This window comes from Acartia tonsa, chromosome 4 (assembly GCF_053477335.1).
Source record: "Acartia tonsa isolate MP-2025a chromosome 4, ASM5347733v1, whole genome shotgun sequence".
NCBI classification, from domain to species: Eukaryota; Metazoa; Arthropoda; class Copepoda; order Calanoida; family Acartiidae; genus Acartia; species Acartia tonsa.
In genome coordinates, this window is record NC_137263.1 from 11845227 (window position 1) to 11860946 (window position 15720).

At 31.5% G+C, this 15720-nt stretch overlaps 1 protein-coding gene across 11 annotated transcripts in view; it reads right to left on the bottom strand.

Annotated features, from left to right (window-relative positions):
• Positions 1-15720, bottom strand: part of LOC145316094 (SLIT-ROBO Rho GTPase-activating protein 1-like) — a 102294-nt gene that overhangs the window by 17169 nt on the left and 69405 nt on the right. For all 11 annotated transcript variants that reach the window (XM_080156395.1, XM_080156391.1, XM_080156398.1 and 8 more), the window contains 3 exons: positions 13595-13917; positions 10432-10846; positions 2540-2711 (listed from right to left, as the gene is read on the bottom strand). In XM_080156395.1, coding sequence (XP_080012521.1) covers positions 2540-2711; positions 10432-10846; positions 13595-13917 — 910 coding nt within the window. The remainder of the gene's footprint in view (positions 1-2539; positions 2712-10431; positions 10847-13594; positions 13918-15720) is intronic.

The following is a 15720-nucleotide window of genomic DNA, read 5'->3' on the forward strand; positions in this document are numbered from 1 at the left end:
ATTGATTTAATTGATTTAATGTTTAAATTGTGTACAATTTAGTCCATTGTGTGAGGATACACAGAAAAGAGCAAACACTTAAGATCAAGTGTAAACTTAACTTTCGGAAGAAGGGGAAGTATCATTAGGATCTTAAGGGATAAGATATTTGATGATAAAGTTATATACATTCCCAATAATGATTTCCACTTCTGTACTTTAAATTTATTGGTTGAAAAGTTTGGACAATACAAGTATGGAACTAACCAATCAAAATTAGATAAAAGTACCCACAGTTTTAGATTAACGAATAAGATATCGTTGTTGTTTTGGTACCAGTGTTATATACAGCCTTGTGACCCTTCCTCCCTGGTTATTTCTAGATTTTATGTAAGGCATCATCAATAATAGACAATTTTAGGGGGATTAAAATAGAGATATAAACAAATATTAGCCTCGTAGATTTTCTCTATAATATATTAATATTCGAACTCTTAACGCCAAGGTGAACATGCCGTTTTTTATAGAAAAAAAATATACTATTTATCTAAATTAGCATAGCATTGAGGTGGAAGCTCAGTACTAGTTTCATTTCAGTAAAAGGTTATTGTCTGTCTATGTGCTAGACAGATAATGTGAAGCTTCTTAAAGGTCCAATGAAGAATTATAACTAGAAGAAATACCCCTTTGAAAATTAAAATTGAAAGTAATGGTCGGCCCCTTTCCCTTTCCTTTAGTATATCTGTAGGCATCTGGGTGCGTAGCCTCAAGTATATAAAGACAGCATTGAGTGCTATAATTGTAAATATAATGACATAACTTATTATAATTTATCAAATGATAATATTATCTTGGTCAATCTGAAGGAAGGAAGAGTGTTATTCTAGGCTTACAAAATTACGCATATTTACTTTTTAGCTAAATATAGCTAAATATTAAAGTGTGTATGCTTTTTAGCCGTGGTTAGCTCTGTGGTGGCTTTAAGCTACCCAGAAAGAACTTTTTTGATCCTATCATCTCTAACGGTTTCCCAAAAATTGCCCAGTGAAACACTTCCTCCCTATTTTGAAATGAAATAAAAATAAGTAGACTTTTTTAGCATTTAGCAAATTAATAATCAGTAAAGAAATAAATCCTATGAAAATCGTTCAAAATCCAAAAAATATTTAACATGCAAAAATTTGATTCCATTGTTAAAAGGAACTAATAATTAATTTTTCTTCCTTCCCGTTACATCTTTTCCTTTTTAGTTCTGGGCTGAACAACTATTTATCCAAATATGGTCAACATTAATTTGTTCAACATCCAGCCCCCCCAATATATAGAAAGCCTAGATGAACAATCCCTCAATTAAACCAATAGGAACAACTGGACCACAGTTTTGGTTAGAAGGTCTTTGACATCTTCGTATGGAAGGGTATTTTATTTCATTTCATCCATATAACAAGTCTTATATTCCTTTTCGAGTTTTACTTGTTATTGTGACTGATTGACCATCAAGGGTAATAAATCTATTACGCCCCTCTTGGTATACCCCCCCCCCCCCCCAGCCCCTTCCAACATCCCTCCTGCAGCTTTTTACAAAGTTTCTTCCCAGAAATTTTAGCTAAAGATGCCAAAATTATGACAATTCATTTTTCTAAAAAGTTTTCTAAAATCTTATTCAATTCCATCACAATGTAATACTCTAAATCATGGAAAATTACAGAATGATAAAATTAGCTAAAAAATGTAATACAAATTTTGATTTTAAATTTTATACAAAAATAAGTATTTGCAACAAAAAATCATATCTTTATTCTTTGACAGCGCAAATCTTTAGTATCTATATATATATTTTTTTATTTTCTTATTAAAATAACTTAAAATAAAATCCATTTTAAAGAAATCTAAGGCAGTAGCATTAACCTATCTACTATAAATCTCTATGGAGCAAACTTAACTTAAAGAAGCATTTATAGTGATAAAATCTTTCTTTAGCAAGTAAAATTAAAAGAATAAAAAGCGTGTATTTTTAATTGTCTAATTACAGGGGATGCATTTAGATTATTATATGGATAAGATAAGGCTCAAGACACGACATAACATCAGCTAAAGACAAGTACATGTATTCTAACAAAAATTTAACAGATGGTCAGATTGTATTTTAAGGCAAAAAAGGTATGGACTGAAAAATTTAGAATTACTTGCAGTAGATATTACTTTTGCAGAAATGTTCAAGCTTAAAAACCCAATGGAAATCATAATTGTAAATATTACTCTGCTAAAACAAACATTATTATTGTCCCTAAGAAACTATTATTAACTTGAACTGTATTACTCTTTATTTAAAAACTACATGTCCCTTTCCATGGCTGACATAGCCCATAATGGGTTCATTTCACTTGGAATTATCTTTAAATGCTTTTTTTCAGCATGCTTGAATTCTAATTTCATTAAATTTTCTTTCTAAAAGGAGGTTGTACTAATAATAAGCAACAATAACTTGTTATTTAAAGATAGACAGTCATCCTAACACTCTTATTGCTAAGTAAGAACCTAAAATAGTTAGAATACTTACGTGCTAGGTCCATGAACTGGTCAAAGTATTGTACAGAGAAGATGGGTTCCCTGAGCTCCCGCAGGTAAAGCTTCATCACCCCGCACACAGAGTTGATGTCGCTGGCGTCCGTCATCTCCCCCAGGGGGTCCTCGCCGCGCTCAAATGCCTCGCGGAAATTGTTGATTTCAACCTAAAAGTAATAGATGATATATAAACTATTAATTATAAATCAAAAGGCTGAAAATATGAAGAAAAAAATAATCTTAATAAACAAATTTACGAAAAAAGCTCCAAAATCATACATCATTGAACACCAAAAAATGACTTGTATTAAATTAAGACCACAAATATTAAATGATTAAACTGATCTAAATCGATCAGCAAATATATGTGAAAACCAAATATAATTGTAACTCCAATCCAATTACCATATTTTGAATTTATTTATTTATGTATGACGAATACCGTTATTATGTCATATAAAGATTTGAAAAAAATTAGTTTTGCCATTTCAGAGCTAGGCAGCAGCGAGCTACTTTAGTTGTTGGTGTTTAAATATATATAGAGTAATATCAAGAATAAAACTGCCTTTTGTTTATCATCATTGGAAATGTAAATAAATTAATCATTCCTTGTCTTATCCCTTAAGACCCATGAAAATAGGCCAAGGCTTAGAAATAAAATACACAAATAAATTAATTTCATAATTCATAGTAAAACATATGGCACCCAAAAATTTAAACATTACAAAACATAATTTTAATCTTTTGAAATTGCAATCAGTCACTGACAAATAGTTTAAATTAGAAAGTTTTTGTACTCTCGAGCATTTATCATTAATAAGTTTCATTTAGATTTATAATTTCTTTCATCACAGACAAGTTATTTTATAGATCTCTCATTAACTATTTTACAGAGTTTTCCATATAAGGGAAGCTTCCATAGGTCTTAGGGCTATATAATTTTGAAATTTTCAGTCTTAGGGTGTTTTAAGTCATTTTTATGTCCAGTCCATTCCCCTGTTAACACAGAGTCCCTAGGAGGTAAGGGCGAAACCGCTAGTAAATATGACTTTAATTCTTACTTTTGTAATATAATAAGAAATTCTTTTTCAACAATGGGCTAACCAAAGCCAACCAAATCTAATAATTAAATAGTTGAAAAAATAACAGTTTGATTTTAAAGTTATTTTATGTTTAGTATAGATTTGGATAACCATTGAATGCTACAGCCTTCTGCATTAAATCTGAAATCTAAGCTCTAGTTTTCAATTTTTTTTGCTTTTACCAATTTAACACACACAGAGCACAAACAATCAAACACACCCACTTACACACACCAACAATTAATCTTGAAGCATGTACAAATCTTGAAAACCATTTAAATTTAAAACAAATTTGAAGGGGGCGTGTTTATGTTTATGTCTGTTTTAGAGCAGCATAAATTAGCATATTTTATTTATAGTTAATGAAAAGAAAAGAAAAATACATATGAATATAATCATTTAAGTTTTCTAAAAAAAATAAGAGTAATTAAGATAGTATGGAATCATGCAGTCTAAGCTCTACAGTCTTTGTAGTCTAAAAAAAACTAGACTTTGTAAACTAAAAACAATCTATACTTGATCTCTACACAATCTAGACTTTACAATCTCTAGGACAAAATCAAGACTATTTGATCTCTACACAATCTAGACTTTACAATCTCTAACACAATTTAGACTATTTGATTACTACACTTTATAATATCAACACAATCTAAAGTTTGAAATCTCAACACAATCTAAAGTTTGAAATCTCTACACAATCTAGACTTTACAATCCCTACACAATCTAGACTTTACAATCTCTACACAATCTAGACTCTAGTCAACAACCTGAAAAACAATGTCCGTAGAGACAGCATAAACAAATTATGGAGTTGCTTCATTTGATTTGAAATCCAAACAGACATAGTCAAATAGAAGATGAAAGGAATCAATATCAGAGAGATAGGTAAATACTAAATAGAATATAAATCATTCTTCCCTCTATCTTCATCTAAATATTTGTAAGTTAAACAAGAAAGAAAACTGAACAACTAGAGTTTGGGGGATGATTAATTTATCTTTCTTGGTGTATCCCTTTATCCCTGGACACGAATAGAAAGCCCCCACTAAAACCAGACCATTATTATCTTGCCAATAAAAAGATGACAGTCAAAATGCAAAATGAACCCTGCAAAATAATTATTTTATTCTTTGCAATTTCATCAATCTTTTATTACTCTTTCTGGTTTCTTCAGGGAGGAAGGGGACAATCCAATTTGATTAATTTGCCACCAACTTCTCTTTCCTTTATTATTGTTCCAAATTATTCTAAATACATGAGTTTTAAAAACAATAACTTAATAAAACAAAAAAAATATAATGTACGCTAATATAAATTAATTTAAAGCTTGTATGTTTTAAGGCAATTACAATAGCAAATACTTATTTAAGTATAATTTCGCATTACTATTACTTCCCTCTTTCAAAGAAAATTCTTTATACATTGAAAAGTAAAAATATTTTTGTACAACCATAAGAGCTATCCTCCGTTTATCATAGTTCATCCTTTTCTATAGATGAAAAGAAAGAATAATTGAATAGAGAACACTCCTTAAAAATAAGAATAATATTGTTCAAAGGATGTCCTTTTAATTTAATAAAGCCTATAAAGTCGCTTCTTTGTAAATAGAGTATATCCATACGGCCGTTCAACATTTCTTATTTATTGACACCCCCCTAGAAAATAGCCTAAAACCACCACAGGACCAGTAGGTATATTCCCTGAAGAGTAGAATCCGATTGGTTCAGTGGTTACCAAGATCTTAAGGGACAGACGGACAGACAGATGGACAGACAGACATCATTCTACTTTGTATTATAGATAGACAATTCTTAGATTCATTATTCTTCTCCACTGGACGTATCTGTCTTTAAACTTTTTATTACATAAAAACGTTGACAATATCTGAAACTAAAGCCAAAAAAGACAAGGTATAAAAAATCTCTTGATGAAAATAGAAAACTGTAAATTTGATTTTAAAGATAAAATCTCCCTCCTGAAGGGAAAAGAAAGGAAGACTAATTTTGTCCTTATCAGGCATATCAATATTGGAGGATAATCAACACAGAATGGCAGGGATCTACAGTCGCTAATTTTCCGCGGTTTTGCAATTTAAGATTTATAAATTAGTAGTTAGTTGCTATATACAAACGTTTTACAAGAATTGGACATCAAAAGTTAGGTTTACTATAATCTTAGCGGCTAGAAAGCCCTGCAGTTAAGCCTACAAATTAGACAATATATATAAAAAAATAGACATCTAAAAAGAAATTCTATAAAAGGTCCATATATATTTTCCAAGAAGGTTTTTTTTCCATTTGTATAAAGCAAGAAAACCTACATTTTAGTAAGATGGAATGATAGAAAAATAAGACTTTAAAGAATAAAAATGATTACATTATTAGTAATTTTTGTAAAATCTATTATTAATTAAACAAAACTTTATCATTAAAAACAATTTAAAATAAATGCAAATATTTAATATACGCATCAAATATTTAACATTCTGTCATATTCAAAAAATTCAAATTAATTAAAGTTTTATTTAGAAAATCAAATGTAAAAAGTGGGTTAAAATCAACACTTCTCAAGGACATTTTTTGATAAAAATTAACAAGGACAAGAACATTAGATTCATATCAAAGACATAGTAATAAAGAAAAAAGATACCAAAAGAGAGATACGCAAAAATACATAAATCAAAGATGTCAATATCCATAAAAAGCGAAGCTAAACAAAACCGCCCAGGCTCATTTAATATTCAATATTATTTTAAAAAGATAATCTGCTTTTAATATTATACCTAATAGTCCTAGGACTCCATATCAAAAATTTCTAATTTAAATACCCAGCTAAATTATTTGTTTTATAACAGGTACATTAATGTCAAAAATAGTTACGTGTAGATTGGTTTGTTCAAAGATGAAATGTAAGTAAAAAATGCATTTTGATATAGACTTACGAACAAGTCATTTAGTACCAACGATACCAAATAGTCTAGCTGGATAAACCAAGAATGTGTGAGTGTGTGTGTGTGTGAGTAAGTTATTGAATTTAAACTAGGTTACAACTATTTTGAAGAACAAACAAATCTAATGAACCTTTTACCTAGTTAGGTTCAAATAAATTTACACAAAACTCATGGACGTGCTGGATTAAATAAAATTTTCAAATATCAAACTTTACAATTGATTTCAAATTAGTATCCCCACATCTCACGCTTAAATGGAGTATAAATGATTAAATATTTTAGTTTTAGTTAATTCTTAGATGACGTGATATTGCATAGCCCTCTAATAATACACACCTAAACTGTAAAAAAATATTTTGCGCATGTTTTAAAGTCCAGAAAGAAATATTTTAATTAATTTCTTAACGAAATATACATCAAATCTATCAAAAAAAAATCAAATCAAATCGAAATTTTAAAAATATTACAATTCCCCCCTCCCCCGGCATATAATTATATAAGGTCCACGTCCAGCAATTATAGATCCAGGTAAGCTGGCCAAATACTGGCGGAGAAACAGAGAAGTCAAATAAATCTCAGTTAGCAGATGGGGTCATTGGTCGCCATTCTTGCAATACAGCTTAAGAAAACCATGATATTAAATAGCAAAAGTAGTTTTTTGTCCCTTAAATTTATTTGCTTTTTAGGATTGCTTCGAAAAGTAATAGACAAGTTTTATGCTATTCAAAAGAGCAAGAAAAAAACTAAAAACCATTTTTTCTTATTTAATACTAAAGAAATTATTGTGTTAAAATAGCATATACTTAATGAGAGGCATTAAATTCTAAAGTTCAGCATCAGCTGATTTGTAAAAACATCCTATCTGCCCCCTCGCAAGATTTCAGACAATTTATAGGAACTTATTCTTACTATAGTAACTTAGACTAAATAGAATTTAGATAAATTATAGGTAATTTAAAAAAGCACTAAAGGCTTCGCCCCTAGCCTCTAGGGGCTTCGCCCCATGAGGTAATGGAAAGTCAACCCTCCAGAATAATTTAAAGTTATATTTTCAAAAAAGTTATTCTTTGCCGAATTACTCTTTGGTAAAATTAAATCCCAGGTTGTGCGTCGTAAGCACAAAAATTTCAATTCGTAAAAATTAAACCCAGGTTGTTCACCGTATACACAAAAATTGAAAACTCTCCTCTGTAAATTTTATTTAATACCTTTAATTGCGACAACTTTTTAAAGATGTCAATTTTTAAAAGTTACAAAAAGCCGAAAATTTTTTGGGTGAATTTTTTTTTTTTTAAGGGGGGGGTTTCATGGGGGCTTCGCCACATGGTGCAGTGGGGTTCCCCCAACCCAATTACTGGTTTTTGTTTACAAAAATCAAAAAAAAATTTAAATTTGGAAATGTGGATTTTTTAAAATTTTGTTGGGGGGGTTGGGGTGTCCCACCCTCCTAGAAAATAGCCTAAAACCACCGGAGGACCAGTAGGTATATTCCCAGAAGAGTAGAGCCCAATTTGTTCAGCAGTTACTGAGATTTTACAAAAATGTAAAAAAATTTTTTGGGGAGGTGGTATTTTTAGTTTTTTAGGGGGTTGGGGGTGTCCCATCCCCCAGGAAAATAGCTTAAAACCATCACAGGACCAGTAGGTATAATCCCTGAAGAGTAGAGCCCAATCGGTTCAGCGGTTACTGAGATCTTAAGCTTCAGACGGACAGACAGACGGACAGACATCAAGCTACTTTGTATAATAGATTATCCTATAATAAAAAGTATTAAGTTTTTTTTTAAGCTAAAGATCGCGTAAACTGATGATCCCAATCGGTTGTTGATTCCAGGTAAGCTTTATAAGTATCTTGGGGTGGCGTTTTATCCTGACCTTTCAAGCCCTACCCTAGAGACGAAGTAACTAAAGTTAACTGATACTATGTACAGCATGACCCTCGAAAAAGTATTTTTAAGCATCTGCAGCCCTTATTTCTCAATGAATTATAAAAAAATGCTTATGTCCTTGTTCTCCATAGTATTCCACATAAGTAGATATAAAAATATTTTTTTTACCTCCATTAACACCGGAGATTTTTAGAGCTAAAGTTTTGAAAAAGTGACTGAGAAAAAGAATTTTTTTTGTTTCTCTTATTTTTTGGATGGTTATATTATGTTTTTCTGGCAACTGAATAATACACAAAGAAAAACAAGTTAACTAATTATTTCTTTTTTATTCCACCAAAAAATATAAATTTTTAATGGCAAAAAATACTACTGAATGAATTGATTATTTGCAAATTTTAGGTTATTTATTAACCCTTATTTGAGAAAAGGATTAATTTTGACAGTTGCACCGCCTACTTTTCTGACATCTCAATAATTTAATAGGGGGTTAATTAAGCTTTTTAGACAAAAAAATTATTATGTTTTAATTTTATTTTCTTTATAACTTTTTTGTTATTAAAGTTAGGATTGTGAAACAAAAACAATTTTCCTGCTATATTCATAAAGATTTATTTGGTTTTTTAATCTTAAACAATTTTGCCTAATAAGTAAGTTTTTCAAAATATCATTAAACTAAAAAGACTCAAAAAATATGTGTAAAAAAATGCTTTTTACTCAAAAACTAAATTTTTTATTTCATTTTTGTATAAAGTTTCTGCTAGTAACAAAAATAAAAGGATTTCTACCTTAATTTTGCTAAAAAAGTCGTTTCATGTTAAAAGTTACTTTTTCCTCAGTCACTTTTTCAAAACTTTAGCTCTAAAAATCTCCGGTGTTAATGGAGGTAAAAAAAAAAAATTCAATCTACTTATGTGGAATACTATGGAGAACAAGGACATATGCATTTTTTTATAATTCATTGAGAAATAAGGGCTGCAGATGCTTAAAAATACTTTTTCGAGGGTCATGCTGTATGTATATTGGTCCCATAAAGAAACACTGCCAGGTTTTAGGCTATTCTGTTAAGAGGCATGGTCATGAATTTCTGGATAATAATTCGTAGGAGGCAAAGTTGTCGATTAAAGCGAAAACTTGAATCCGTAGGAAGCAAAGTTGTCGATTAAAGCGAAAATTTGAAGAACAAAATTTGTGAAGCTTTTTAAAATTAGGTTTAGTCTAAAATGTTTGAATCAGGCACTGAACTCAATATTTGCTCTGCCATGAAAGAAGATATTGGTGTTTTACCGTTCCAACAAAGCCCCACGCGGAAAAGTATTAAGGTAAAACTATTAACGTGGTGGTATATCTATTTAGAAGGTTCAATAAACATATGTATATGCCTACGAACCTTAAATTAATCATATGCACTAAATGTATATTGCTCCATTTCTTTTCTTATAGTATTTAATAAAGAAATTTAACAGTTCTCTTGCACACAAATGTACGAACACTTAAGCCATTGGCCGGTTATAAGTCTGGGCAAGGACCAGGGAGAATCAACTTAAACTAAACCATTTAGATGCTATTGTTGAATAGAAGTCATCAGACCATTTAACACTTCAACAAGATTTTATTCGCAGCAGATTTTTAAAAATTGTGACATACTTAGGTAGTAAAATTGTTCTTAAAGTTTTAGCCTATTTTCTTCAGTCTAATGCAAAGAAAAGTTTCTGCACATTTGGGTAGATACACACACACACACACACACACATATTTACAGATTACCATGAGTTGTATAGAATAAATAGACAACATTGTAGCTAATTCTAAACTTGTTATCCTGAACAATACCCAACACTATGAAACTTACACCATAATAGTAAAACATACAAACATTCTTTGAAAACTTTGTTAGAATATTTAAATCATAAACTTGCAGGATACATTTTGGCACATTCCATCACTTGCAGAATTATCTACTGACCTGTGAGCCAGAGACCCTGAAGATCCCCTGGTGATGCAGACCATATAGATTAATAACGCGGATACAACTCCGCAAAATCAGCGGAATATCCTCTTTGGTTGACTCCAAAAATTCCTCCAGACTGCCGCCAAACAGCTTTGGCTGGCCCGCCAAAATAGTCCGCCCAATGCGGCGGCGGGACGCCGCTATCGGTCTCGGTAACGTGGCAGTTGCCCCGGCCGCGCTCTTGTCGCCCAGGCACTTACGAATGTTGTCATATTTGGCCTGTAACCTTGCTATTCTGTTACTGTTGAGAATATACTCGCGGAACTTGGCCAGGTAGAATTGTTCAGTGTCGTGTCGGTCAGCCCGTTGCTTGTTCACTATTGTGTCAATCTCACGCTCCTTGCGTATTGACTCCTCCTCCACAAAATACCTAATATAAAAGAAAATTTAATAAATATAATACAGAAATAAATCCGAAAATCAAATTTGCCATAAAAACTTATTTCAAACAGACATTTAAAAATTTCGATTATACAAAAATAATAAGAATTAAATTACGCAAGCAAGCAATAAAAGACATGAATAAAGCAAAATGTTTGACATTGAGCTGTCTGATATATATAGTTATAAAAGAAGGGATATTTAAGTTCCATTCCCCTTTCTTTACTTGTTGAAATATTAGTAATAAAATGAAGAAATGTGTAAAATATCAGGCAGGGAGGGGGCATTGGACTGTTGATTACACCACTCCCCTAATCTTTAAAATAACATTTCCTTATTTGTTGACTTAACATCTTTGGGGAATTGAATTGAATTTGATTGGTTAGTTCATTAAGGGGGGGGGGGTTAATGCAACCATCTCGTAATCAATGTATAAATGGCACTTAAAATTCGAATTTTGATCTAAAATTGTGCATGAGTAATCCTTGGTAGGTCTATTTTCCCTAAATCGAAAAAAAAGTTGAAAAAGTAACGGCTAACGGCTCAGCCGTTTAGCCGTTTTTTGGCTATTTTTAGGGCAAATCTTCATAAATTACGTAGAAATCAACTTTTTGAAACATATTTTGCTTTAAATCATGTGAAATGATACAAAAAAACATTTTTTAGATTTCTAGTACCAGCAACTTCCGGCTGGTGGAGAGAGGTTTCGTGATGGATTTCGCTTGAAAATACCCAACAAATGTCTAAACGGATGAGCCGCCAGCCGTTAGCCGCTACTTTTCCAACTTTTTGTTCGATTTAGGGAAAATAGACCTACCAAGGATTACTCATGCAAAATTTCAGATCCAAATTCGAATTCTAAGTGCCATTTATACATTGATTACGAGATGGTTGCCTTAAAATCCCCCCCCCCCCCCCTTTAAGTGTCCACACGTTTCAAACACTATTTGTAAACTACAGAATGGATATTTTTGTGTATCATCATTTGGGGATGTATATTAATCTATCAATCATTGTCTTATCCCTTTAGATCCCTGATAAAATATATAGAATTTAGTTGTGAAGATTCTACTTATTTAAATGTGAATAAAATTTAAAGATTTTGAAGCCACTCTTGTAGAAATGTATGCATAATCATCTCTGAAATATATCACCACGAATTCAGTCGTCTCAAACTAAGAACACCCAACAGACAAACGGCTACTCGAGTCATCTACAAACAGATTCAAATCCTGGACAAGGATATGGCTCAAGAAAATAATTATTCAAAAATCCCAGTATTAAATTTTTCTTATCATTTTCCTTATTCTTAACAACTAACTGACAACAATGTTGATAGAAATTGGGCCATCAAACAAATTTTTTTACAACTTGAATTGAATTCTATTTTCCGGTTAATTGGTATTTTATATCAAAAGGAAAAGGATTTAAAAATGATTTTAACAAAATGTTAGGCATCTTTCCTTCAATTTGCAATTTAATTTAACAGATTAAAAAGATTTTGTGTGGGGTTTGACCCATAAACACAGAATAGTTACAAACCAAACTAAGGATACCCCCCCCCCCCCAAAAAAAAAATGTTGAATTTTCGATTTCTCTTTTTTAGAGATCAAAGGCAACATCAAACTCCGTTGTACAAAAATAAAATATTAAGTTGGAGAAAAGGACCCTCCTAGATTAAGCCCCTAGCAAAAAAAAACAACTAATACAAATTTTCTAAAAATCTTAGGAGTATTTTTAAGGGCATAAAGAAAATCATTGAAGAAATTCCAATAAGTAATTTAGAATTTTCAGATTTAAGTCTAGCTCATCTAAAATTAAATTGGATTATTATTTTCAAGAATAATATGAATGTTTACAAATGGAAAAAATATCTAGAAATTTCAATTACATTTTATATCTTCAATTTTCGTTCTGAAAAATATTTAGCAAACATATACATTTCAGCTAAAGAATAAGGGGGGGGGGGGAAGTTTTGACACATTTGCGTAAACAGGGAGTATAGGCTTTATCTTTGGACTGAGAGTATAGGTTATTAGGGATAAAATCATTTTTATATGATGAACTTTCCCAAGTTTTAAGATTTTTTGGATAGGCCTCCAGGTTCCGGAGCTCCAGGCCTCCAGGTCCTCTCTGTACAGGTAAAAATGAAAAAAAAAAATTTTTTTTTGAAGAGTTAGAAGTCAACTTATGAAACAAAATATGCGTTTTTTTCTTCAAATATGTGAATAACATTCAAAAATATGCATATTTTGTTTCATGGGTTGACTTCTAACTCTTCCAAAAAAAAATTATTTTTTTAACTTTTACCTGTACAGAGAGGACCTGGAGGCCTGGAGCTCCGGAACCTGGAGGCCTATCCAAAAAATCTTAAAACTTGGGAAAATTCATCATATAAGAATAATTTTATCCCTAATAACCTATCCTCTCAGTCCAAAGATAAAGCCTATACTCCCTGTTTACGCAAATGTGTCAAAACTTCCCCCCCCCCCCTTAATCTGCCTCCAATTTCTCACTTAAACAAAATACAAATTATCTTAGATATTCTAAATAAACAACTAAATGATGCATAATGTTGAACACTTGCAGTAAACCAAAACTTTCTATCTCAGTAATGATTATTTTGACTTAAAGATTGCAAAGGGTAGAAACTTTATTGTATAAGAATATGATTAAAGTACGAAAAGCATTGTTTGGCGGTTTTTTTTTGTAAGTTGTAAATCTAAACATTGTTTACCTGGTTGTATCATAGTCATTACAGTTGACCATTTCCAGCAGAGTTTTCTCCGCCTCCTCCAGGCTCTTCCACACCTCCTCCGACTCTGTCCGGAGGCTGGACAACCTGTCCGCCAGCTTACCCTTTCTGGACTCCAGCTCCTCCAGAACCGGCTTCAGCATCACCTCAGACTCGTCCCTGCGGACAGGAACGTACTCAAACTTCTTGGGGATCATGAAGGCCTGGTCGTTCTTCTCCAGGAAGTATTTCTTGTCCAGTCTGGAGTCCAGAGACCCAAGAACCTTCCCCATGCAGTCAATGTCCTGCTGTAAAGATCTTCGCACCTAAATTAAACAAAACTAATTACTAACAAAAACTCTTTGCATCATATTTTAAAAACCAAATGGTGACACTGTTTTGCAAAAATGAAGAATATATCATTTGATTGTTTTCCCTCTATGTAAATATCCCCTTTTTAAATGCAAATATTAAAATAAAAGAATTAAAGTCGTGAATCTAAGTATGCATTTTCTCAATCTAAAACAGCGAGAGATAAAAAAAGGTGATTGAAAAAATATTTCTCACTTATATTGAGAACGTGACACGATAATTTGCAGTTAGGGATACAGGGACAATGGACGCTAAATCAATCTTACAACTTTTCATTGTTTATTTTTCGAATAGAATTATTGGCAGAGAAAGGAGAAAGAAAGGGGCGTTGATTATTTTTAGTTCCAGTGTACCCCTCCCCTGAGTGTAAGTAAAGCTATCTATCTCTCACCCACTCCCCCCACCTATATTCTATTTCACTTTCTATCTTTTCTTCTAGATGTTTATTTATACATAGCATATAATATTTGCCGAATTGACTGTCAGAGATATGGCACTTGGAGAAAAAAACTATCTAACCTCTAACTTTTCAACCAATCAAAATGATTATCAAGTCAAAATGTACTTTTATATACCAAAACTTACTACCAAAACTATGTCAAAAACAAAGAAAACTATAAATAAATGGGTAGTTAATAAGTTTAAGGTTTTTGAATAAATTTAATGCATTATAAAATTCCACTTTTAAATACCTAATTTACAAGTAATCTCTCACTTTTAATTGCCTATCGTAACATAAATTTTAACTCGTAAACCTTTGGTCAATTATGTTCCCCATAATTTGTGAAAATAATTGCTTTTCAGCGATGCATCAAGTTTTGATAGGAAACAGGAATAGAAAATTGGAAGGGTTCGACACCCGCAAAATTAGAAGGATGGCATTTTAAATTAATGCCTTTAGCATATAGAAAATGCCTTGTCTATAAAAAGGCATTGCCTTTTAACAGTAAGGTCTTAAAGGTCTGTCATGAAATATTGGTTGTCTGTTAGATGTAAAGAGTAGTGTTTAAAAGGAGAATGAACAATTGTCAAAATATTCCTAAAAAATGTCGGTTATCGAACCTTTAAAATTTGCACTAATATAGGCCGGTTATACATCTTCTACATATTTAGAACCAACTTTATAATAATCTAATTAAACTAATATAAGATTCAAGGTTAAGTAAATGAGGGTGGGGTTATCATTTGGGGGTGGAGGGATTATTATGACAATTCTGAATTGCCGAAGGCAGAATAATTGCCAAATCCTGAACTTTGAAAGCTTCAGACATGCATCATATTTCATTAAAAGTGAATACTAAATATGTGAAGCTTTTAAAGGCTATGAGCGCAGCTAATATAAAGTATCAATTTGTCTTTAAGTTATTATTTATTGGTTAAAAAGTACTTATATGATGAAACTAAGTTTTATAGGTATTTCTTAGCATTTTTGATTTAATAAATATTTTATCCACTACGTGATCATTGTGTAGAGCGTTGCCGCGTCTTATTAACAACAAATTTGGACATGGTCAACAATAATATATACAATTACAACACTAACATATATCAAATAGCGTCAATAATTGATTTATTAAATATACTTCAGCCGTATTTAGTAATTTTATACGTTAAGGTCGTTAATATATTAATGAATGGTTTTAAAATTTACAGAACCAGTGGCTTTGTCTCCCCCCCCCCTGTACATTTGAAGAAATATCAGACCAATTCTCGACTTCCCTGAAAATAGTGGAACGATCAGTCCAGCCATTTACGAG